This window comes from Trachypithecus francoisi, unplaced genomic scaffold, assembly GCF_009764315.1.
Source record: "Trachypithecus francoisi isolate TF-2019V2 unplaced genomic scaffold, Tfra_2.0 Lachesis_group0, whole genome shotgun sequence".
In the NCBI taxonomy this organism is placed as follows: domain Eukaryota; kingdom Metazoa; phylum Chordata; class Mammalia; order Primates; family Cercopithecidae; genus Trachypithecus; species Trachypithecus francoisi.
In genome coordinates, this window is record NW_022681453.1 from 83,331,197 (window position 1) to 83,358,002 (window position 26,806).

General features: G+C 37.6%; 1 protein-coding gene across 5 annotated transcripts in view; it reads left to right on the plus strand.

Annotated features, from left to right (window-relative positions):
• The first annotated feature begins 4,422 nt into the window (after nt 1-4,422).
• Nucleotides 4,423-26,806, plus strand: part of CBLB (Cbl proto-oncogene B) — a 220,875-nt gene continuing 198,491 nt past the window's right edge. For 2 of the 5 annotated variants that reach the window (XM_033211395.1, XM_033211398.1), the window contains exons 1-3: nt 4,423-4,550; nt 5,860-6,041; nt 20,114-20,364. In XM_033211395.1, coding sequence (XP_033067286.1) covers nt 5,874-6,041; nt 20,114-20,364 — 419 coding nt within the window. In that variant the 5' untranslated portion in view covers nt 4,423-4,550; nt 5,860-5,873. Of the gene's footprint in view, nt 4,726-5,006; nt 5,146-5,859; nt 6,042-20,113; nt 20,365-26,806 lie in introns of those variants that run through there. The other 3 variants (XM_033211394.1, XM_033211397.1, XM_033211396.1) reach the window with 3 other exon arrangements.

The following is a 26,806-nucleotide window of genomic DNA, read 5'->3' on the forward strand; positions in this document are numbered from 1 at the left end:
CTAAAGAAATGGTTACAGCTTTTAATAAATATGGCTAAGGGAATGATGTTAAGATTATATGTGTGTGTGTGTGCACATATTTGTTCTGGATTTCAACTGAGTATACAAAATTATCATTATCTTACACCACTTGCATTGGGATCTTCCGTTTTTCCTTCAAGAAGTGAATTATTAATCATATATTTAATTTTAGAGTATTATTGTGGTAGGACTCGCCAGTTTCTTGCTACAACATCTACTCATCCCTTTCTCTTTAGAAACAAACCAGAGTTTTTATATTGCTTCCCATAATAAAAAACATATTGCCTTCCAGATTTTGCAGCTAAATTTGGCTATGGGACTAAATTCTGGCCTTGAGCTATTTAAGAGAGATACTTGTGAGAGTTCTCTGAAGATTGGTTAAAGGAAACTAACTCAGATGGAAGGTCCATTTGCCCACCTGACCTTCCTCTTAGGTTTTAGCCTGAAAATCAGTGGTGATGGCTGGAGAGCCAATAGCTATCTTGGAACATGATGTGATTCTGAAGGTGGGAAGCAAGACTGGCATGGTACAGAAAAAAGATGGGAACTTGGGTCCTTGAGAAAATTGTGGAGCCACCATATCTACCTGTAATTCCTACTTTCAGACTTATTTCTATGTGTGAGAGATTTAACTGAAGTCATTGTTATTTTTGTTGTTAATATTGTTGTTGTTAAGCTAGCATTCTAGCTGAGCCCAAGCTAGGACTCAGAGTCTGGTTATATCTGACGAGCCCCTGGATCAGCATCCCTCAATGCCAACTATTGAATGTAATGGGTTAATAGTGAATGGAACTCTATTTCATGTAACAAAGAACAACTTGTTATGCCCAAATATGATGAGGTCATATTGCTCTTATTTCTCTCTAACTTAAGATTTGGGTCCATGTTCTCTATAAGGACTTAGAAATTGATGCTATGGTATTCTGTTTTTGTGTTAGGATGGTCACTGTATATCTACTTAATACTAAAAATAAAATCTTGCTTGGAATTATGAATTAAATGAATTCTCCATTGTGCAGAAACAGGAACAGCATTATATTTTGTATGTAATACTCTTAAACAGTCAATTCATTTATTTGATTAATATTTTTGAGCTATTATGGATTACATAAGTTATGGAGGGGCTTTGTTATTTAGTCAATTCATGTCCAGTGTCACAGGGGCCAGTTGTGAATTTGGAGAAAAGAGAAGAAAAGAAAAATTAAAGCAAATGACAAAAGTCTAAATATTTTCCTCAAATAATTGTCTTTTTTTTTCTTAATTTCTTGTGTTTATAGACTGGAATTTAAGCTGCATTTTTCTAGATGGCACCATCCTATTGGTACATATATCAATGTCAAACAGTAATGCTCAAATCACATGGGTTCACAGTTGTCTCTACATAATTTATTAAGTATTCTTGCCACAAAGTCTCCCCCTCTTTTCTGGGAGACCTGGGGGAAGGGTCTCACATGTCCTTATGACCGGTTTGCTCACATTACTCATTTACTAGCCATCCTCGTGCTTACAAGATCCTTCATCTAGGAGCTCCACCATTCTGTCTCATGTCAGGATCTCCCAGTAGAACACTGCTGTCCTGTAATAAGGCCATATACATGTTCTTTCTAGGTTACAATTTCCCACACTGCTAAATGATGTTGCATTCACTTTAAACTGTACCCTACTGGGGACTGACTTATTCTATAGAAATGAGGTGACTATTTCCCTAGCAACTCTGTCAGCCTGAAGTACTACTGCTTATGTCCTGAGTATCATAAAGTCTCTTATGGAGACATTTCTTTGTGTTCTTATGTATAGTTCTGAAGCATGCATCTTTCATTGTGCTTTATCTCTTGTGTCTCTGTTGGAGGCACCCGGGGTATGAAGTTTTATCCCAGCAGTTATTTGTTCCCCGTGCACATTTACTTTTTCTAATAATTGGCAGGGAGGACTTCTACTGCCCCATCAGTTTATCAGACAGAACCAAACTCTGAATCCGAGTTTGAGCTCAACTGGGAACCCTGCTACACCAGAACTTAACTTGGATTCCAGATTGCTTGATAAAATAGCTAGCTGACAATAAGCTATACTTTCTTGACTACACACACACACACACACATACATACACATACGTATGTACATACAGCAGTTCCCCTCATCCACAGGATATGCCCAAACCCACAGTGCATGCTTGAAATCTCAGAAAATACTGAGCCCTATATATACTATGAGTATTCCAATACATATATAGCTATGATAAGTTTAATTTATGAATAGTCACAGTAAGAGATTAATAACAGTAACTATTAACACAATAATAATATGCTACAATAAAATTTATATAAATGTGGTATTTTTCTCTTTCTCAAAATATCTTATTGTACTATACTCACCTATTTTCAAACCCTGCTTGTCCACAGGTAACTAGAACCAAGGAAAGTGAGATGGCAAATAAGTGGTGAGGGATGCTACCATATCTCACATACATATATTTCAAAATATGTCAAACTATACACCTAAAAACTTATAATTTATATCAACATGATATGCTTGATACCATAGGCAATACCATTTTCTCATTAAGTCATTTCTTTCAGTTGCAAAACACCATATAAAAGGAGTGGCACATGCTATAACATGTATTTTGGGTATTTTACATTTATCCATATATGAATATAAGTGATATATTTAGTTATAATGTTCCCTTAAGCCACTGTTTTGCTACATGCTTCTATACATTGATTCTTCTAAAATTTATTTTAAAGGTAACACAGTTTTTTTCTTTTACAGTCTTCCCTTAGTAAATGTAGCTACTATGACTATGAGTAAAAGAGACATGGATGGGTGGAGGAGATATGGAGAGGCCAGCATTTTTGTAGATAACTGCAATGTGAAAACAAGGAACTACTCTTTAATTACTGGCACAGAAATAATGACAAGGAAACAAAATTACTTCCTGAATCACACTTTATCACCTGACTGGTTGCAAAGGCATATTTTTTTTTTCTGTTTTCGCCAAATTAAAATCTTAACCATGTAAATTCAAGGTTGTAAAGGATAAGTCAGGATGCTTCACAGTAATAATTACAGTATTAAAATTCTTATTTGCAAGAAAGTGGTAAGAATCATTGAGAAACATTTTATCAGGTTACGTGGTTAGAGAAAGATTTGAAAAAACAAAATCAAAACCAAAAAACCCATTGTAAAATAGCAGAACATCTGAGATGTCCAAGCTGTAAAGTGTGATATACGCTAGCAACTGTAGTGGAAAGAAAGTTCCAAAGTATGAAGTACAGAGCAATTGTTGATAGCATGAGTGGTGGGACTGAAGTAAACTGAAATAAACGGAAGGCATTTGTTTAATCTACGATCTTGTTGAAAGACAAGTCCCAGCACAGTAGCTTTCTCTTTTAAAGACTAGCCAGATGTCGGCCTTTTTAAGAGCACAAAGAATGGAGCCACAGAAAGAGATAACAACGCTGGTAGAGAATGGCAGCTACAGTAAGGTTGTTTTTAAATGGATAGAAATCTATATAAAGGTGACTCCGACAAAACATAATAGCTATCTCCTCCTCAGTCATTTAGGCAGACACTTGCACTAAGTAAAAAGGCTCAAGGTATTTATCAGCAATTCCCATTATCTGGTACTTTTATTGCTCTGGCATGATTAGCAGAGACTACTTGGCCAGCATTGGCAACTACTTGCTTTTTCGTCAGCCTGATGTTTGGTCTGCAACCCCTCTAAAACTAACAGCAAAAAAGAAACTCAGAAACTTAGGAAGTTTTAGTTGGCAGGCTGGTGTCACCCTTAGCCTACTCTCTGTGAGATATATTCTGCATTTTAGAAGCTCGGTGGCTGTTGCTCTTTTTGATAGCCAACAAGAAGCAACGTCATAGACCTGTTTGGCTGCTGTCCTGGGTAGAAGGGTTTGGCAGCCCTAGGGAGATGAATTTCTCCAGCGTTGGACCCGCCCAGAGCAGAGAAGCAACACCCTTCCAGCCACTACTCTGTTGCTATGAAACAAAAGACTAGGAAGGTAAGCGAAGCAGGAAGTCCCGCCTTTCAGCCCCAGACGGCTTTGGCTCCCGCTCCCGACGCTCACGCCCACCTGCCACCCCTTATTGGTTAGCTCCTTCGTGCCTTGCATCCCTTCTTCCATTTCCTTTCCCGTTTCCACTTTCGTTCCCGGGCGAGTCCAGGCCCCTCATTTCTCTCCGAGTCCAATTCCTTTCTGACGTGCTGCGAGCGGGCCTTCCTCTGGGGCCATTGTGTACTGTGGAGGACGTGGACGGGGCGGCAGCGCGAGGAGGACGGACGCCTCCCGCCCATTGGCTGCACCCGCTGTCGGGCAGTGCGCGGGTGTGCGGCATTGGCCCAGCGGCGCGTGGCCCCGCCCCCGCCCCGCCCCGCCCCGAGCCTGGGTACTGTGTGTGCCACAGGGGTGGGGTGTCCAGCGAGCGGTCTCCTCCTCCTGCTAGTGCTGCTGCGGCGTCCCGCGGCCTCCCCGAGTCGGGCGGGAGGGGAGAGCGGGTGTGGATTTGTCTTGACGGTAATTGTTGCGTTTCCACGTCTCGAAGGCCTGCGCGCTGGGTTGCTCCTTCTTCGGGAGCGAGCTGTTTCAGCGATCCCACTCCCCGCCGGGGCTCCCCACACACACTGGGCTGCGTGCGTGTGGAGTGGGACCCGCGCACACGCGTGTCTCTGGACAGCTACGGCGCCGAAAGGCAAGGAGGGAAGGGGTCGCCGGGGAGGCTCCACACTTCTTACCGGCTCGGGGGTCTGGGGGTAGCCAGGCGCGGGCCAAGGAGGAAGAGGGGACAGCCCCGGCTCTCAGCTGCAGCTGCCGTTGCCGCCGCCGTCCAGTTTGAAGTGGGGCGTTTAAAGACCAGAACCCGCAGGCCGGGGAGGAGGGAGACGGAGTCCAGGCAGACGGCGGTGGGGATTGCAGCAGGCGCCCAGGAGGCGCGTCCACCCAAGCGCCGAGCACACAGTGTCCCTCCCGCGCCCGAGACGGACGGGGCTGCGGGCACGGGAGGGACACTTTGTGCCCTCCCCGTCCACCTTCCTCCCGCAGCTCAGACCCGAGGGGCCAGGAAGGGGCTTGAGCGGGGAAGGGACACAGGCGTCCTGAAACAAAGCTTTGGGTGAGAGCAGAGGCGAGGAGCGAGAGAAGTGAACTCCTCCTTTCCGTGGCCGCTCTTGTCTGACGTTTCTCTCTGTCTCTTTTCAAATGGGCTATTTGTGTGTTATTTCATTTGGTTCTTGGGAATAACGACTCACCGAGTTGATTTAAAGAAATGTGTTCGTGGGTCCGTACTTGGTGGTTTTAGTGTGGGACATGTCGTGCGCCTTTGTTGACAACAGAGCTGTCCCTTACGTTTGTGTAGAATAATCTTTATGTTTATATAACTTGGAGAAATCTAACAGAGTGAAAAGTGAAGTTTCTGCGTAAGGCTCCCAAAATGTATGATAGGAGCTTCAATTGTTCTAGTATTTTGAGTTGGAATTAAGGCAGGAGGGGGAGAACATTCTGTTTTTTATCTAGGAAACCCGTTTAAGTTTTGTTTTATGACTTGGGTATTAGTTCAGCCTTAGCTACTTGAAACGTGAGCAGGGTGCATCTTTAACTCTTAGTATTGTAAAGGCAAATCTAGGATCATTGCCCCTAAAACTACTGTGTGTAAAGATTGAGAGTGTAAATTCACAAGCTTATTGATAAAAATGAATGTGGAACTTTTGATTTTGCTCTCACGGATGGAGGAAGATGCAGTGGGTACAAGTTAATCTCTTTAGTTTTCTGGTGGGTAAATATTTACGAAATCAACTAACTTTTCTTTTTTTAAATCTGCCTTTTAAAGAACTAAAATTCCAGATGGCAAACTCAATGAATGGCAGAAACCCTGGTGGCCGAGGAGGAAATCCCCGAAAAGGTCGAATTTTGGGTATTATTGATGCTATTCAGGATGCAGTTGGACCCCCTAAGCAAGCTGCAGCAGATCGCAGGACCGTGGAGAAGACTTGGAAACTCATGGACAAAGTGGTAAGTTCTGTCTGACGTTGCCTGTGCGAAACACTATTCACTTTGTCTGTGGTTTCTCCAGATTTATTTATACAGTTAATTAATACCAACCATTGTTATGGCAACAGTCTTTTGATTTCAATTCATCATTTTTCTTACTTCAAGTCTGTGTTTTTTGAAAAGTTGGATTCAAAGACTTTTTTTTTTTTAACCTTTTGTCCTTTCTACTCTTTAAGGTTCAGAGTTCCTCTACATGACTCAGTATGCAGAATTTTACCATTGGCTGCCTTTTGGTGGTGTATGGCCATAGAATGTTTGGAAGTGTTTGTTCTGTCTTCTGTGAGGTTGTGTTGCTCTTAGATAACGAAAGAGTACAAGCAGGTTATTTAAGTCTTTGATGGACAACTCATGACAATCATCTGATGTGATACTGAAAATATTTACTGGGGAAAGAAACAGATTAGTTCTTTCTTTAATTTTTTTCCTTTTTTTTGTTACTTCGTCCACTGAAGTCTTGAACTCCTCAAAGTCATCCAGAAACAGATTAGTTCTTAAGTGTAGAAGCAGTATTTGAGGGAGTTTCCATTTTCATCTTTGAGAATTCATCTTCATTAAGAAACTTTTTTTGTTGTTAATGGGAGAGTTAACAGTTTCTTTCATCTACTATTCCATTTTGAAACAGGAAACCTTTCGATGGCACATTGTTTATTGTGAAAGGAAAATTTATGTTGGGGGTGGTGAAGCTGAGAGTATCAGAAACCTCTGTGGTTTCTGCATGTTGCTTTCAGACAAACTATAATTTCACAAGAAGAAATCAAGATGGGTGTCAGTATCCAGAGAAGTCAATCTGAATACCTTACAGAGATTTACTCAGAAACCGTAGCTGTCAGTATCCTACTTTACTAAGTATGATTATAAAATAAATTTAAGATGTAGCTTGCGGTTTTGCAAAAATTAATAATTCTTTTTTTTTGAAGCAGTAGCACTGTCCTGTATTTATTCGTAAATGTTTGTAACATATTATGTCTTTATTTCATAGATATCTGGGGCTAATTGTAAGTTTAGTTGAAGCAAGACTCGGGATGTTTATGACTGAAGAAATGGAGGTTTTAAAAAAAAAATTCCTTTATAGGGATGTGCCAGAGCATCCATGAAATCATATGGTAACATTCATCTTTGCTTTCATTTGCTCCTGTCTGCAAATATTGGCTATAAAAAGCCACTATCAGTAGTAGTAGTAGTAGTAGCAATATACGAATGTGACAAGATTTCCTTTATTTTCATTTATTCTGATGGAAAGGACACATAGATGAATGACTGGCCTGTCATTCTACAGGCAGTGGTGTTAAATGCAGAGCCAGAATATTTTTGCCAGATAAATAGCCTTAGTTTTGGGCTTCAGTGTGACCTATTTAAGCTTCTGCCAATTTATTCAAATTGTTATATTAAAGTGCTCCAGACAGAATGATGTCATAGTGTCAGAATATTGCAACTTGCTGCTTGGGGTTGAGTTTTGATTTTAGCATTAGATACTTTAGAATAAGGACTATTCAATTGAAAAAATAGCGTATATTTGGCAAGCACAATGCTGCCTATCTTTTCTTTGCTAACGAGTACGCATTTGAAGGTCACTGTCACTGCCTAAATCATTAGTTGGCGTAAGAGAAGGAATTCAGGGTTTTTCTCTAACTTACCTGCTACATAAGTGGACAGCAAATGGTTCAGATTCTATAAAGATGTTGTTCTTTTTCCCCCACCCTCCATCTTTGAGTGGTCAGTGTTTGTACCTTTGTGAGTGTTAGGACATCAAATCAAAAAGATTTATATAAGGAAGTGGTGAGCTATAGTTACTATAAAATCATTTTTGAAACATTAAAAATGATATACACAATTTTGGTCTATAACTGGTTGTTAACATAAGTTTTATTCACTTTTAATTATTTCACCATGAGTTATGGTACAATAGATGGTTATTTGGTAGTTACACATCTGCTATTATTTATTTTATTAACCCTTTTGTGGGTTTAGGTTTTAGTCTCTCCAATTGAGAAACTTGACTCAACAAGGAAATCTATTATCAAAAGTCTCTACTTAGTGGGATGTGGTGCGGGTGCTGGCAAATGTACATTGCCTGTTTATCTTCATTATTTGTCAAAGATGAAAATGGTTGTGTTCATTTGTGAATGTACCCAGGGGCTTTGTGGAGAGAAATCACATAGATTATTATGAAAGAATTCAGTATGTTTATTTTTACTCTAAGATACAGTAAATAGAAAGGCATTGATAATTACTAATTGGCAGTATATTTTATTTAAGTGTGTAGTGCAGAAACATCCCCCTTTTTTGTTTATCTTTTCTTATTTGTTAGTGGTGAAGGAAGTGGCTCATAATATCAACATTGTCCTGATGATTACATCAGGAGCTTTATTATTAGTTCTGAAGTTAATCCCTTGATACATTACCTTTTAAAAAAAAATAACTCTGATAGCATGAATTTAGTTTGTGAATAACAGAAAATAGCAACTTTCACGTCTAATTGGTAGGTATGTAAAAGGCAGAGTTAAGTGTATAGTTACTATTTTTTTCATGTGACGCCTCTTTGCAAGGGTAGATCTTGGAAGTACAAATATGAACACAAACTTCAATTTCAGTTTGTTCCAGCCACCAATAAAGGAAGATAACTGTTTTTACAGGGAATAATGAAGCAGTCTTGGGTTGTAGGGGAATTATCTAATAGGTATGTAGTTTTACCATTTCTTGGCCTCTAGAATTTAAAATGGTCAATTGAAATTGTTTCCAATTAATGTTCTGTTTTCAGAGGGCAGGCTTTTTCTCTAAGGTCACTGAGAATAGGAGAACGTAATTGCTTAGTTGTCTCCTTATAAGATGTAGAGTGTTTTGTAACAGAAAATCAGTAGCACAGAGTTAGCATAGTCCATGTTTTGAGGAAAAGAATAGTAGATAGTAGCATATCCCAAAACGTCCCATTTAAACAGATTTTCTGGCCTTAGCTCTGTGTGTCAGTGTCATTTGCTAGCTGACCCGAAAGCCCTCACATCAGTGGATGCTTATTTGATACAGTGATGGAAGTAGTAATCATGAATACATTATCTAGGGTCAGGTGTGCCCGGAATGAAATATGGAGTCTGTTCTGAAGCTACTCAAGAGACAAGGTTTCTTAAACACTTAATAAGCATTTTTTGAGGGCCTCCTGTGTTTCCACTGAGTACTTGTTACTGGGAATATGAAGCTAGACAAGACATAATCCCGCCTTTGACCTGTCAAGGAACCCAGAGAACACATAAATGGATAATTGCCATGTAGTATGGGAAGGGCTGTATTACAAACCCAAAGTACAGTGGGAACAGAGTAGAGAACATCCTCCTTGTTTTTCTGGCCAGTATTCAAACAGTTTTCTTTCTGGATTCTGCTGGCCATTGCCTTTTAGAAACGGCATTATTGTGTTCTTGTTGGAAATGCTGAGGTGAGAGTAAGGAAGTGATTGCTAATCAGTATGGTTGGAATGATAATTTATTAATGTGAGGTTCCTGAGCATGGTTTTCACGAGAATCTTAGCCAGGTGATGGAAAATAGAAGAAACAATTTTCCATCTAATAGATGCTAAATATACTGAGCATATGTGGGTGCTTGGGAAATTAGAAAATAATTCATTGATGCTAAAGAGCAAAACACGCTGAGTGCCTGCCTCAAATTTTTGTCTTGCTGTCCTTGTCAATTTTTTTAAATTGCATTACCGAAAGAATTTAAAAAGCACTTAGGAAGTGATGCCCAGTAGGCTTTTCCTGCCTTTTGCCCCCAGTCTAGTTAGTACGTTTTTCAAGCTTGAAATATAATTCATACTCTTTTTAATTTCATTGTGATAGTAATATATTATAAAGTTTGTCAGTCAAGGATGCTTGGATTATATACAAATATTTTAAAGAATACAAGTAAACTTTCTTTTCTAAGCTGAGTTCCTCATACCTCTGAAAGATATTCCATGTGGAGTAAAACAGGTTTTAGATGCCTATTGTTTGCGTTTACTGATTTAGAGACTCTTACCTTCCTAGAGCCGTAAAACAGGGGATATCATTCATTTGAATTATACTTCTCGACATACTTCCTTTTCCTCACTGAAGTTGTTCCACCTTAGCAGAATCAATGGGTCCTAGTAGACTTGGTTGGGGATAATAACAAATCGTCTGGACAGTTTTGTTTAGTACTCAGTTCGGTTTTGAATTTGTGTTGTAGTAAGTGGAGTGATCCCAAAGTCTGGCACATGACCTCTAAGAAAAGCTATTGATAAAGTAAAAGATTTAAAGGAATCCTACCAAGACTTACCATGATTTTTCCCTGCGATATAAAGCATTCACATAATACAGGCCTTAATCAGTTAGTAATCTTTTAACTATTAAAAAATTTTTAGCTTTCAGAGTTTGAATCTATTTCTTTCTTCTTTTTAAAAGGTGCTTTATGTGCTGTCTGTTGATTTCATCACTCATTTATCAAATCTCAACTATGGAAAGACAGGCCTTTCCAAACAGCTATGCCATAGAGTAAAATGTAATAATAAGTGCTTTAAGGTAGTATAAATAAAGTGCTGAGATGTAGTACGTGGCGGAGGTGAACCGTCGCTTGCTAAGGGTGAAAAGTTGGTGTAAAATGAAGCATGGAAGAGGTACTGTCCAGTTCATGGGCTGGATTCCAGTGAGATGGAGGACATGTTAGGTTGAAGGAATGATAGATTGTTGAGTAAGAGAGGGGAGGTTAGGGGAAGATGATAGAGGTTTGGCTTTTGTCAAAGAATTTTGTCTTAATTTATTTGGTAGAAAACCATTGAAGGCTCTTAATCAGAGAGGGAAAACATCAGGGCTGTGCTTTGATAGAGTACTTACTTGACTCTGCAAAGCTTGGATTAAGAGAAAAAAACTGAAAGCAAGAGTAATGATCAAGAGGAATTAAAACAGTCTGGGCAAGAAATAATGAAATGCTGGCCTAGATCATTGGAAGTAGGTACAGCAAGTGTTGGTTCAGATGTGGGAGGCATTTTGGAGTTAAAATCTACAGGTCTTGGTGACCCCTTAAAGGATGAAAGAGAAGGTGCAGTGAAAGTGACTCTTGAGGTTTTCGGCCTAGTTGACTCTGAAAGCAGTGATGCACTTAATGAGGTAAGGAACGTAAGAAGGAAAAGAGGAAGTGTGGGGGTTAGTTTTTGGCCATGCTAAGTTCACCATGCCAGAGTGAATTTCATTTACAGTCAGAAAATTAAGTGTACAGTTCAAGAGAGAAGTAGAAACAAGAGACATATATTTGGTAGATATTCTCATAGAGATAGCATTTCAAGCTATAGAACTGCCAGAGATTCCTGAGGAAGAGTAGAGGGAGCAATTCAGAGAAAAAGTCAGATAATTGAATTTTGGGGCATTTGAGGGGTGTAATTAAATACCAGAGAAGGAAAGAGAATCTACATGGATTAGTGATGAGAAAGGTAGAATTAAAACATAATTTTCTAGGTAGAAACAGCTTTAAGAAGAAGATAAAATCTGAAGTTCTGATAAAACTAAGTTCAAATTCAAGTGGAGAAAACCAAAAAGGGTGAAAAGTTGAAAAGTCATTGAATTGTATGATTAGAGGCCATTATTGACCTTTGTAGAGCACTTTAACTTTTATGATGGGGCAAGATTAAAATGCGTATGTGGATTATTTAAAAATTGTTCTAAAACTGTAACAATAATGAAAAGGAAGGGAGTTCTGTTAGCTTGAGGATTTGAACATGATAGAAATAACTGTGTGTGTGTGTGTGTATGTGCACACACCATAGAAAAGGTTCAAAGATTGGTGGGAAAAAAAAAAGATTGATGGGAAAGGATGTAGTTAAGGAATGGCCTAAGATGCAAGAAGAAAGAAATAGAAGCAGTAGCATTCTAGATTAAACTGTGGGATGGAAAGACTAGGAACAAGTAGAAGGGTTAATCTTGGTGGATAAATGTAACTTCCACTTACAGAGGAGGAAAGCGAGGGAATATACAGAGAAGTTTTGAAGGCATTTGTAAATTTTATATTGGGTTGTCGGGAAGTGATTTAAGGCATAATATTTATAGTTTTAAATTTTTGTATCATGAAATATGCAATATATATATTTTAGTCTTCTAGCAATTAAGTGGGTAAATAAGTAAAAAATTAAAATGGAAATCGATTCTCATCTTTAATATTAAGTTCATCTTACTATATACTTGCTGTGACTTAAAGGATACCACAGTGCTATTTTTATCTACTCTGCTTGAGCATATATTAATGCTATTCTTACCTTTTAACTAAGGTTTTTTTGTTTTTTGTTTTTAAGTATTTGTAGGTTGCTGTAATGAAAGACACATTTTGAAAATATCCAACAAATTTTATAGGTTTTTAACATAGTAACATTTAGAAAATTGTTGAGCTTATATTATCTTATAGTATCAATGAAAAAAGTATTAATAGTTATAATATTCTACCTGTTAAAGGATTTTAAAAAATATTAAAGTCCTACATCTTTTCCTGAGAGCCTCTTGGGTTTGAGGAAACCAGAGGATTCCATGTCAGCTGACAGGAGTACTGACCTGGGCTTAGCCTTATTTCCTGCTTTTCTGCACAGAACATTCCAGACTTTTTAAGGGTTTTAGGCAGCATGAGTAACTTTATGAGCTAAATGAACTTTTAAAAATCATGATCCTCAACAAACTGCTCAGTGCCCTTGGTCTAATTTTCATACCTTTGCAAAATCTGCAGGGATTTTGCCTTGTGATAGAATGTAAAATATGGAAGGGAGAAGAAATATTAAGAAGGAGATAGGGCTAACTATGTTCTGGACACAGTGCATAGCACTTTACATTTCCTCATGTAAGAACTATAATATCCTAAGAAGTTTCCAGAAGAAGAACCCTGCCCAAGGTTGTAAAGCTAGTAAATGTTAGGGCCAGATCCTAGGTTTGCTTGATTCTGATGTCTGTGTTCACAGTATGAAGAGTCAAGCACACTCCTCCATGAAATAATATGATGCTTCCTTTTTCCGAAGGAGTAAATCAAAAGGGCATTCCCCTCCTCCACTCCCATATTTGATATTATCAAATTCTTCTCCAAATTTTGTACTCATTTTTAGGCAGCTTTATTCAATATAGCTGTAGATGTCCTATTTGTAATATAATTTTCCTGAGAGGTTCTTCCTTACTTTGCTTCCTCCTCCTCTTCCTCCTTTCTGCCATCAAATATTTATTGCACGTCTACTATATGCAAAGTTCTATATTAGGTGATAGAGACAGACCAATGAGAAAGACTGTTCTTCACCTTTAAGGAAGTTCCATTCTCATTTGGAGGAAAGAGAGTGAACAGAATATACAATTGATATTTTAATTATACCTAGTCGGTTCTTTAATGCTGCTTCTTAATGTCAGTCTTCTGAAGACATCTTCATAGAAAATCGTAAAGGACTTGGTAATTTTCTCTAAATTCAGCTGTAGTGGACTCATGATCAATTTTATATGCCAATTTTGTTTTGCCCAATTAATATTCTGTTAAAAAGAGTGTATGTTTTATACTTTTTTACAGTTTATACATTTTTATACTTAGTAAAATACATTTTTATAATTTTTATATTTAGTAATTATTTGCTGCTTTAAAATGGAAAGAACCCAAAGAACTCTTCAGTACCTTTTATTATAAAGATATATACACACACACACACACACACACACACACACTTTTAGGTAACTGTAGTAAGAAACCTTTTCTAACATTTACAGGAGGACAGGCCTTTTTTGTTTTGAGATGGAGTCTCACTCTGTCACCCAGGCTGGAGTGCAGTGGCATGATCTTGGCTCACTGCAAGCTCCATCTCCTGGGTTCACACCATTCTCCTGCTTCAGCCTCCCAAGTAGCTGGGACTACAGGGGCCCGCCTCCACACTCAGCTAATTTTGTTTTTGTATTTTTAGTAGAAACAGTGTTTCACCATGTTAGCCAGGATGTTCTCCATCTCCTGACCTCATGATCTGCTCGCCTTGGCCTCCCATAGTGCTGGGATTACAGTTGTGAGCCACTGCACCCAGCCCAGGGCTTTCTATATTGTCTTTAAAAATGAGGTAGTTCACTTGAGAGTATATGACTTGATTCAATATAACTGAATGCTTCATGAAGTGAGGTGTGCTTTATAATGAAAGTCTTATAGTGTAGGCACAATTCCTTACTGTTGAAATTTTCATTGTATTTGGTAAAAGTTCTTTCCTATGTTTCACAGGCTGATTTGAACCTTGTTTGCAAGGAATGTACTATCTTATCTAATACATTTTTCTTACCTTTTGGCTGGAAGTTTTAGCTAAGGCACAGTCAGAAAACTTTAAATGCAAGATTATTCCAAGACTAAGTAATGACTTTGAATAGTCCTATAGCATTAGTAAATCTTGCTTTTGTATTTGTGCTTTTGCTTTGATATGGTTGAATATATATATTTAAATACATATTTATGTATTGGAATGTGTAACCAATATATTAATAATATATTTTTATTTATGTGAAACAGTACCAACTACATGTACAGGGAGAGGCTCGTTAAACATTTCTAATACATTTAAGCAAATATAAAAGTCAGTTGTATATTGGTATGGGGACAGTTCCTGATTCTCAAGACCAGCTATCAGGGTTCTGAGCAGTAACCTTAGTTAGGTTCTAGTTCTGTATTTCAGTGTTGACATGTCAAAAGGAATTGGTACTGGTGATTTCCACATTTTTTGAGTCAATGACTATAGTGGAATTTTCAGCCTAATTCCAATAATAAATGTTTGCCTTTTAGTTCTAATGAAAAGAGCAATATTGCTATCGAACCAATTGTTTTATGCACCAATCGGTGGCCTAAAAAGTTCATCATTTTATAATGTGACTACAGATTTGTTCTATATCAAAGTTCTTCTGTGTTAGTACCAACCTTCATTCTAGGAAGCAATTTAGGTATTTCTAGAAGAGGTGTAACCATTTGAATCTGAACTTGACCCTTGTGGTGAGCTTGATTTTCTCTCTAATATACTGCTTTTAGAAAAGCAAATTTTCTTTCCTGGCTTTTGCAACTCCTTGCACATAGCAGGTACTCAATAAATATTTATTGAATGGAATTGAATTTGACCTGCTTAGAAGTCATAGTCCTGATGTAGGGTTATTCATTTTTGGCAGAAGCTGTCATAAATCACAGGATTCAATAGTAATCCCACTGATGAACTGTGCACTCAGCGGCATACAGTAGTTCAGCATTGTATGTTGCACTTTCCCAAGTGCAAATTTAGACAACAGTTTAGCCTACAGGGCCTTGATGAGCTGACTCTGGCCTATTTCACATCTCTTGTACTACTCACTTACAGCCTTCCTTCCTATGCTCCGACCTTTTAGAATAACTGCATTTACTCCTCTCTTAACATGCTTTGTCTCTGGTGTCTCTTAAGCCTTTGCACACTTCTTTGCCTAGAATACTCCTTTTGACAAAGTTAAGTATGTGTTTCCTGACAGTCTTATGTGGAAATGAGTGAGCTGCTGCTTTTCTCCTGTAGCAGTTTGTACTTGCCTCCATCATAGCACTAAATTCTCCTGTAATTCTTTTCCTAAGCCACCAGTCTTTCCCTCTAGACAGCTGCTTGAGGGCAGGTGTGTGATTTATTACTTTCTCTGTTCCCTAGAGCCTGAAACAATGCCTGCCACATAAATGTTTGTTGAATTAACAAATGGGTCCTGAACTTTATGTAAATTTGCAAATGGAATAAAATAAAAATGTAAATGAGTTTAGCAGGGATCTTTAATTATATGCCTAATTTTAATTAAATTGTGATATAGTTAGAAAGATCAGCCCAAGATTCAGAAGATGCAAGCTCTTGTATTGGATTAATGATATTTTAATGGTCCCTTAATCTTTCTAGTTCTTAGTTTTTTTAAAATCTGGAAATGAATGGATTGGGTGGAATCTTTACTAAGATCCCTTAGAGCAAGAATTACATTGCTCTTAAGTTAATTATAGAGAACTACGTCTCTTCTGCCAGACTCTTTGCATCTCTTTGAATCAGGAAGTATGTTCTAGTCATCTATAATTTCCTAGCACTAAGCTCAGTACCTGGCATATAGTAGTTCAAACAATTTCCACCTGATAAAGGGATAAATTCCCACATGGAATTACAATTTTAAATAAAGCAAATGAGAAAAAAGTTCAGATAAAGAATAGTGCATTAAATATTTGTAAAATGTAAACATTTCTGTCGAAGAATATTTATGTGAAATGTCTGAAAACAAAAATGCCTGACAGAAATTTTGTATTTATCAGTTAAAAAGTTCTCTAGTAGAGGAAATGAATTTGAAGCTGCCTGGTCCCCAAAGTACAAGAAAATAATGCATCAGTCTGTGTCATATTACACCAAGTTTTATGTTGCCGAAATTAAACTATGCCTGCTGTAGAATATTGGTGGCAATATTCTTAGTATTTATGTATATTTGTGATAGTATTTTTGGTTTAAATAATTTAAAAAGCATATTCTTTTTCAAGCATTAAATAATTGACATATTTGGGACTTAATCTTTAGGGCAGAATGAACTCTGATTATACTAATGTATCACGTATTAAAAAGGGGGTAAAAAAGCTCTGTCAGCCCTTTTCAGTATACTTTTGTAAAGATTTGCTATTATTTAGTAAATGAGATGCCATTCTACATTTCCAAGGACTTTCTAGGAGTTTAAAATAATATTATTACTTTTTAGCTAAGCCTGTACCTTTGGGTTATTAATTTGAATACTTGATACTTCAGAGTTCAATTGTAAAAATAAAGGAAAAATACAGTCAAACTATTTGTGTAAAAAAAGAGCAATCAACCAGTCCATTAGTTTGTTGGTTATATACTCAACAATTCTGCTTTAAGGCATTGTTTACAAAGAGGAAGAATATATGATCATGCCCTAGGTTAATGTGAAAAATGTTATCTTAAATTAGAGGCCGATGGTTGGAAATTTGAGCCAGATTTTTTCCCCCCATGTACTCCCCCCCCAAAAAAAACCCCTGATCCCCAATGATTTCTTTTTTTTCTTTTTATTTTATTTTTATTATTATTTTTTGAGACGGAGTCTTGATGTCTTGCCCAGACTGGAGTGCAGTGATGTGATCTCAGCTTACTGCAAGCTCTGTCTCCCAGGTTCAAGTGATTCTCCTGCCTCAGCCTCCTGAGTAGCTGGGATTACAGGCACCTGCCACCACGCCCAGCTAATTTTTGTATTTTTAGTAGAGACGGGGTTTCACCATGTTGGCCAGGCTGGTCTCGAACTCTTGACCTCATGATCTGCCTGCCTCAGCCTCCCAAAGTGCTGGGATTACAGGTGTGAACCTCTGCGCCTGATCAATTTCTTTAAGAAAGTAAGTGTGATAGTGCGTATGAGAGGACTTTTTAAATTTGTTAGTTCCTTGGTTCATTGTGTTTGTTATGCTTTAAGTTATTATAGTTCAATTGTTTATTTGTCCCAGGCACTTTTATGGGTGCCCAGGGGCAGACCCATGTTTTATGCCTCCTGAAACTTACATAATTTGAAAGAATCTTTCTAAATATAAAGAATACAAAAGTACAAACATCAAATTGTGTACGAGAGTGAATTTTCTTCAGAATGAGAAAAATCCACAAAACACTATAATTTTTAAAAAACAGATATATCTACAAATGATTAGAGAAATAATCTGCACTAGTTTTTGGCTCCGTACATTTTATACTTTGATTCTCTTCCATTGCCACATATACTTCCAGTTTTGGGTGCCATGAAACACATTCAAATTGCCAGATTTGAATTGGATTTCACTGTCCACATGGTAGGCTAGTCAGCATTTGGGCACTTCAAGTGTTTCTGAAACTATCTTTTAAAAAAAATTCTATTACAGATTTTAAAAATATTGTATTTATTTAAGGTGTATAACGTGATGCTTTGATATATATACACATAGTGAAATGGTTACTACATCAAATAAATTAACATATTCTTCACCTTCCATAATTACCTTTTTGTGGTAAGACCATGTAAACTCTGTTCTCTTAGCAGATTTTCAGAATACAGTGTTATTAGCTATAGGCCTCATGCTGTACGTTAGATCTCTAGTCATCCTACATACCTGCAAATTTGTACTCTTTGACCTTCTTCTCTCCATTTTTTCCCCTCCCCATCCCTGGGGCCCACCCACTGTTCTACTGTCTGTTTCTGTTTGTTTAACTCCTTCTTTTAAGATTCTGCATATGAAAGAGAGATCATATATTCTTTCTTTGCCTGTCTTATTTCAGTTTCATTGGGATTGCTGACAGTAATTAAACCATTTTACAGGAGTGACTGTATGCCTCACATATACCTTTCACTAAACCCAAAGTAAATGTATCTTCAACTCAAATTTCCGTTAGCCAGATTCCAAAATCACCCACAGCAACTCCAGTGCCACCCAACAGGAGGCTTTAGCCAATTATGTTTAAGATATTATATTCATAGGCCAAGTGCGGTGGCTCACACCTGTAATCCCAGCACTTTGGGAGGCTGAGGCGGGTGGATCACAAGGTCAGGAGTTCAAGACCAGCCTGACCAAGATGGTGAAACCCCATCTCTACTAAAAATATAAAAATTAGCTAGGCGCAGTGGCAGGCACCTGTAATCCCAGCTACTTGGGAGGCTGAGTCAGGAGAATCGCTTGAACCTGGGCTGCAGAGGTTGCAGTGAGCTGAGATCATGCTACTGCACTCCAGCCTGGGTGACAGACTGAGATTCCACCTTAAAAAAAAAAAAAAAATAGGCCGGGCGCGGTGGCTCAAGCCTGTAATCCCAGCACTTTGGGAGGCCGAGACGGGCGGATCACGAGGTCAGGAGATCGAGACCATCCTGGCTAACACGGTGAAACCCCGTCTCTACTAAAATATACAAAAAATTAGCCGGGCGAGATGGCGGGCGCCTGTAGTCCCAGCTACTCGGGAGGCTGAGGCGAGAGAATGGCGTCAACCCGGGAGGCGGAGCTTGCAGTGAGCTGAGATCCGGCCACTGCACTCTAGCCTGGGCGACAGAGCGAGACTCCGTCTCAAAAAAAAAAAAAAAAAAAAAAAAAATTAATAAAATATTATACTCTTGACAATTTTACAAAAAAAAAAAAAAAAATGACGAGGGCCTTAGAAGAGAGCCATGTATCTTTATGATCTTTATGTGAACATTTAACCTTTTTAAAGAGTGCTGTCCCATTACACTACATAATGCTATTGTGCAATTCTCAATGATTTCATTTGAAAGTTATTTATGTGAAGAGTTCATTATGCCCTTTGTGGAGGGATAAGAATGTGGTAGACTAACTTACTCTTGACTAAATCATATGAACATGTAGAAGTGAATACATTAGTTGAATTACTACCTTCTCTGGCCGGCAGAAGGTACTTTCAGTTCTGCAGGCAGCCCCTGAACGCCCCAGTGGTTGGGCAGCACCTGTGATGGGATGACTGAACCGTTATATGCCACATGTTTATAGGCGTGGTAGACAGTATGGGGAGGTGGAAAAGACTGGTTCTGACCTGACACACATTTACTACTTAATAACTCAGTTATTCAAATTGCACCTCTTTGTTTTATTCTCCTTGGGGTTCAGGAACAGTACACCAAAACACTAATTAACAAACTATGAGACAGCACCAGCCGGGAGTTCAATGTAGTAAAATAACATGTAAATGTGAGGCATTGGTTGTCAACAGAAAAGGCCCATTTCCTCATTTTTATTAAAAAAAAGACTATCAGTGATATACAGTGATTAGCATACTGGAGTTCTGTTAACCTATGCACAATGAGGTATCTTAGAATTAAAACTTTAGGGGTTCAAAGTAAGGGTATGATATAGAAAAGGTTGAATGGTAGAACAGAGTAGGACTTATTTATATTATGACAAAAGTGAATATTTGTCAGTTAATAATAAATTGGAGATAGTAAGTTAAGATCATAATTTATATTATGGAAAATGAAGAAATAGGACATGGTTCTATAATTTTTTAATTTTTCTGTGAAATAAAATATTATGATTTATTTTGTTTTTATCTTTGTTTTTAGGTAAGACTGTGCCAAAATCCCAAACTTCAGTTGAAAAATAGCCCACCATATATACTTGATATTTTGCCTGATACATATCAGCATTTACGACTTATACTGAGTAAATATGATGACAACCAGAAACTTGCCCAACTCAGTGAGAATGAGTACTTTAAAATCTACATTGATAGCCTTATGAAAAAGTCAAAACGGGCAATAAGACTCTTTAAAGAAGGCAAGGAGAGAATGTATGAAGAACAGTCACAGGACAGGTAAGAAGAATATTTCAGATGTTTTGGTGTAAAGGTCATTTATGTTGCTTTTTACTTAATAGTTAACCTAAACGTCACCATGTAATTGTTTTGGGGTAAATGTGAGTCACTTTGTATACAGTCATGTGGTACTTAACAATGGACATACTTTACGAGAAATGCATTTTTAGACAATTTCATTGTTGTGTGGGCATCATAGAGTGTACTTACACAAGAGCTAGATGGTATTACCTACTGCACACCTAGGCTATATGGTATAGCCTATTGCTCCTAGGCTGCAAATCTATACAGCATGTTACTGTATTTAACACTGTGGGCAATTGCAACACAATGGTAAGTATTTGTGTGTCTAAATATACCTAAACATAGAAAAGGTATGGTAAAAATACTGTATAAAAGGCTGGGTGCAGTGGCTCACTCCTGTAATCCCAGCACTTTGGGAGGCTGAGGCGGGTGGATCACTTGAGGTCGGGAGTTTGAGACCAGCCTGACCAACATGGAGAAACCCCGTCTCTACTGAAAATACAAAATTAGCCCGGTGTGGTGACGCATGCCTATAATCCCAGCTAATTGGGAGGCTGAGGCAGGAGAATAACTTGAACCCGGGAGGCGAAAGTTGCGGTGAGCTGAGATCGTGCCATTGCACTCCAGCCCGGACAACAAGAGCGAAACTCCATCTAAAAAAAAAAAAAAAAACTGCATAAAAGATAAAAATGGATAACCTGTATACCATGCTTGGAGCTTGCAGGAATGGAAGTTGCTCTGAAAGTGAGTAAGTGAATGATGACAAGTTAATGTGAAGGCCTAGGACTGTTACTGTACATTACTGCAGACTTTAGAAACATTGTACACTTAGGCTACACTAAATTTATAGAAAAAAAATTTCTTTCTCCAATATGAACAGCTTACTATCACTTTTAAACTTTATAAACTTTTAATTTTTTTTTTTTTTTTTTTTTTACTTTTTGACTCTGGTATTAACAATTAGCTTAACAAAAATATTTTCTTTATTCTATAAGCTTTAAAAATATTTTAGGGCCGGGCGCGGTGGCTCAAGCCTGTAATCCCAGCACTTTGGGAGGCCGAGACGGGCGGATCACGAGGTCAGGAGATCGAGACCATCCTGGCTAACACGGTGAAACCCCGTCTCTACTAAAAAATACAAAAAACTAGCTGGGCGAGGTGGCGGGCGCCTGTAGTCCCAGCTACTTGGGAGGCTGAGGCAGGAGAATGGCGTAAACCCGGGAGGCGGAGCTTGCAGTGAGCTGAGATCTGGCCACTGTACTCCAGCCTGGGCGACAGAGCAAGACTCCGTCTCAAAAAAAAAAAAAAAAAAAAAAAAAAAAAAAAAAAAAAAAAAAAAAAAATAAAAATAAAAATATTTTAAAAATTAAGTTTTTAAAGAAGTTTATAAACTTTTTTGTTAAAACTAAGACACACACACACACATTGGCCTAGACCTGCACAGTGTCAGGACCATCAATATTACTGTCTTCCACCTCCACATCTTACTCCTCCGGAAGGTCTTCAGGAGCATTAACATGCATGGAGCTATCATCTGTGATAACAGTGCCTTCAGGAATACCTCCTGAAGGGCCTGCCTGAGGCCGTTTTACTGTTAGATACTTTTTAATAAGTAGAAGGAATACCCTGTCAAATAACATTAAGAAGTAGGTAGTATAGTAAATACATCAACTAGTAATATAGTCACTTATAATGTCATTATCAAGTATTATGTATTATGCGTAATTATATGTGCTGTGCTTTTATGTGACTGGTGACACAGTAGATTTGTTTACACCAGCATCACCACAAACACGTAATATGTTGCACTATGACCTTGTGATGACTATGACATCACTAGGTAATAGGAATTTTTCAGTTCCATTATAATCTTACTAAAGCGCTAACATAAATATGGTCTGTCATTAACTGAAATGTCCTTGACTGAAATGTCATTACAGGGTTCACGACTGTATTTGCTTTTAACATTAATAGCTTTACGTAAATTTACTTACGATAATAGCTAGTTCATGCGACAGTATTCTCAATGTTTTAATAGACTTTATTTTTAGAGCCATTTTACGTTTACGGGAAAATTATTCAGAAATTACAGTTCCTATAAATCTCCTCTGCCCAAGCAGTTTCTCCTGTTCATGTCTTGCATTGGTGTGGTATGTTACAGTTGATAAATTATTGTCGATACATTATTATTAACTAAAGCCTAGAGTTTACATTAGGGTCCGCTTTATGTTTTGCACTGTTCTATGCTCCATAAATGCATAATGTCACATATCTACCATTACAGTGTTGTATAGAATTGTTTCACTGCCCTAAAAATGCCCCGTGATCTACTTTATTGTCTCACTTTTCCCCCCTTGAACCCATGGCCACCACTGATCTCTTTACTGTTTATGTAGTTTTGCCTTCTCCACAGTGTTACATAGTTGGACTCACACAATATGTAACTTTTTCAGATTGACTTTCACCTAACACTTTGCATTTTAGGTTCCTCCGTGTCTTTTCATAACTTGGTAGCTCATTTCTTTATGCCACTGAAGAATACTCCATTGTGTGGTTGTACCACGGTTTGGTTTTTCACTCACACCTTGAACTACATCTCGGTTGCTTCCATTTTTTGGGTAATCATGTATAAAGTTGCAATAAATATTTGTATGTAGGTATTCCTCTGGATTTAGGCTTTTAACTCACTTGGGTAAAATACCTAGCAAGATTGCTGGATTTTCAGGGTGTGCATAAGTTTAGAAAGAACATAAGAAACTTTCAAGAAAGTTTATAAGAAACTCCTTGACTGGTTCCAAAGTGGCTCTACCATTTTTCATTCCCACCAGCAACGAATGACAGTTCTCAGTGCTCCACATCCACACCAGAATTTGGTATTGGAGACAAGTGTTTTAAAGACATAGTTTGATTGAATCTGCGGATGTGGTAGATGTGGGTGGGAGATGTAACTTCCATCTGTATATTTTTACTTAAGTGAGAAACTGAACTGGGCTTTCAAAGACTGAATTGACATCAACCAAATCCTAGTTTTATAGCCAGAATTCTTCATTTAGAGATCCTCACTCAAATGTGTTGTTTGGTCATTTTAATGTTAAATTTCAGGATCTATCTTAAACAAAATAAAGAAAATGATAGAGTTTTCCATTTCTGGGCTATTTTAAATATTTATGGAATATTCATGATAGTGATAGTTTATTTAGATTTCCAAATTGGAAAATCAATATTAATGGAAATATATAATGTCTGAACATATTAGTTAAATTTTAGTGTGAGACTCTTAACCTGTCCGTATTTTAGTTTTCTGACATATAGGAAAACCTTTAAGAAACCTCTAAGATTTCTTTCAGGTCAGAAAAACTAGCCCCATTCTGTCTAATAACAGCACAGGGTTGTAAAATAGAAAATTCACTTATGGAGGTATGTGGACTCTAAATTTTCTATGAATACTGGCCAAATACCCGTAACAAGTAAAACCATCAAATTCAAACATAAAAAACCCTCTTCCAGATGTAAAATGGCATAAATAATTATGTTTTTATAATTTTCTCTCTCAATTAGAGATGAACCCAAACATACTCGTAGACATCTAACCAATTATGTAACTTTGGGCTCATCACTTAATATTCTTGGGCCACAGTTTATTCATCTTGAGGGTGGTGAATCTTCCAATTGCCTTTTAGCATTAATTAATGGTCTAAACTTCTCCAGGAGTAACAAGAGGAATTTGAGTTGTCACAATGTGACAGAAGTAAGGTAGAGAAATATTATAGTGATTGTTTATTCTTGTAGACTTTTCAATAACTGCTAACATCTTGGGAAGCCAGATATTTATATTAAAATTTTATTTTTCACATTGTACTTCTTCCATTGACCTACTAAAACTAAGTTCTTTACAAATGTCTTTATAATTCTTTTTTCAAAGTTAGTAGTTTTAAAATTCTTCCTGATCCAGCCAAGTCATCCATTAAATTTTACTTTTTAGAGTATCAGGACATTGACAAGGTATATAACTTCTTTGACTAGAATTTTGAGTGGATACAGTGTTTTTAATTGGATGTAATCATATATGATGTGGTAAACTTGTATCCCACTTTTACATCTTCTGTGGAAACTTGAAACATTTTCTAACTCAGTAGATGTTTTATAATTTCCATTTGATAATTTTGATAGTTTTGCTTATGTGGAAACATTTCATGGGGGACATTTAAGTTTTGATTGATCATGTATAGATTCCCATAGATTTTGATAGCTCTCATAATGCTGACTGTTCACAATGAGGTCACTCATTCTGTATATTCTTGCCTACATTGTAAGTGTCCAAGTGAATTTTGTTCACTGTCCTAAATGCAACCCTAAGACAAAATTTATTAGTTTCTATGCTGATATAGCATATCCTTAATTGGCTAGTACTCTCATCTTTGTTCTATTTACTGACAGTGTTCTGTGGCCAGCTGTGTTTATGCAGAACTTACATTTGATAAATGTTTCATAATAATTCATAATAATGTACCATTCTTGGTACACCATAACAGGCACATAAACTTTCGAACTGGGTTTCTTTTTCTAGTAATATATTTGGACACATTCATTTCTAGGTTCCCATAGGATTCCAAATGCAAACTGAGTCTAAAATGTGCCATTGCACACGGAGCTCTGAGGCATTTTGCTCTATAGAACATAGAAGAGTCTTCTTAGCATGTTTTCATGTACAGAGTGGCCTCATTGTGAATAATCAGCATTATGAGTTATATCAATCTATGAAAATCTATACATTACCAGTCAAAAGTTAAAAGTCTCCTATGAAATGTTTCTACATAAGCAAAACAATCAAAGGTAGTTAGCCAAGAAAGTCTATGGTTTAGTAGAATGACTCCACCTAATAGGTATGACAACACTCATTACTGGGAATATTATAAATTCACTAAAGAATCGTTTCTTTGATTCTTTCTGTAAGTAGCTCACTAGGGACATTACTATAATTGCACAAAAAATGGAGGACGGTAATAGTAGAAACAGTAATTTGGAGTTAATTGACTTAATCAGTATTACCTCATGTGATTCTGCCCACTTTATTGAAGAAATAGTGCTGAATGAGTACATGAATCAAAATGCGTATTTTTTTTTTTTTTTTTTTTTTAATTGAAGTCTTGCTCATCGCCCAGGCTAGAGTACAGTGGCAGGATCTCGGCTCACTGCAAGCTCCGCCTCCCGGGTTCACACCATTCTCCTGTCTCAGCCTCCTGAGTAGCTGGGACTACAGGCGCCTACCACCATGCCCAGCTAATTTTTTGTATTTTTAGCAGAGACGGGGTTTCACCATGTTAGCCAGGATGGTCTCCATCTCCTGACCTCGTGATCCACCCGCCTCGGCCTCCCAAAGTGCTGGGATTACAGGCGTGAGCCATCGTACCCAGCCCAAAATGCGTATTTTAATGTTCCTGCACCTCTGTTGTGTCAACAATAAATGTGAAATTGTTATAAATATAAGGGGAGATGAGAAAAAGTTTAGGTGTCAGTTCTGAACAGATTGCTTTTTAAAATTTTAATTGATTGTTAATTATGAATGAGTAGCCTGAATTTTAAAGCAATTTTATATAAATGTAATAAATAGAAAAATAAATAAGTAAGTGGCATTCAATACATTTCCTAGTTACTTAGGTCCTGTGTAGGAGAGTGGTAGAAATTATAGTTACATAATTGTATATGCTACTGAAATAGATATTTAGGGCACAGTGAAAGTCTTTGCCTTGAGAGTTGATAACGATTTCTAGTAGAGAAAAGGCATGAAGAGGCTGCATGCCTCCCCCGATTGATACAGTAAACCTCCATCTTTTATATCATTTTTCCCAAATTGTTACTGTTGCTGGTGTTCTTTTGTTTTGTTTTGTTATTTTTCTTTCTTTCTCTTTTCCTGCAAACAGTTCAACATCACACTGAGTTGGTGTTCCTCCAGCCGGGTGTCTAAACCATTCTGAGCTGACATTTCTGGGAAGAGTAATTCAGTGATTTCTGGCAAGCATAAAGCTTGCATGTGTATGTGTGTATATGTGTAGAGAGAGGGTAAAGAACATGTGGAGAAGTCTGTAGTTTGAAGCACAGAGAAAAGGAGAAACTAAGTATCATGTTACTTAAAGTTTTAGTGGCACAAGTAAAAATGGCAATTGTCATTGCTAATAAATGTGTAATTGACAGGAGGCACTTCTGTGATTTGACTGGCAGTTTCATCAGTTAACCGTTTTAATAGTAAAATTTGTTTCATCTGAAAATTATGTATTAATCAGCTGCTCTGCAAGGTCTGGTGTTGGCCACTGTGTTTTTTAAAACGCTCAGAGGTGATGGCTGAAGGATACTGAGATTTTCCATATTTTTGAACTGCTTGAGTGAGCCGGTGTGCTACAACCCATTTTCCCTTCCTACA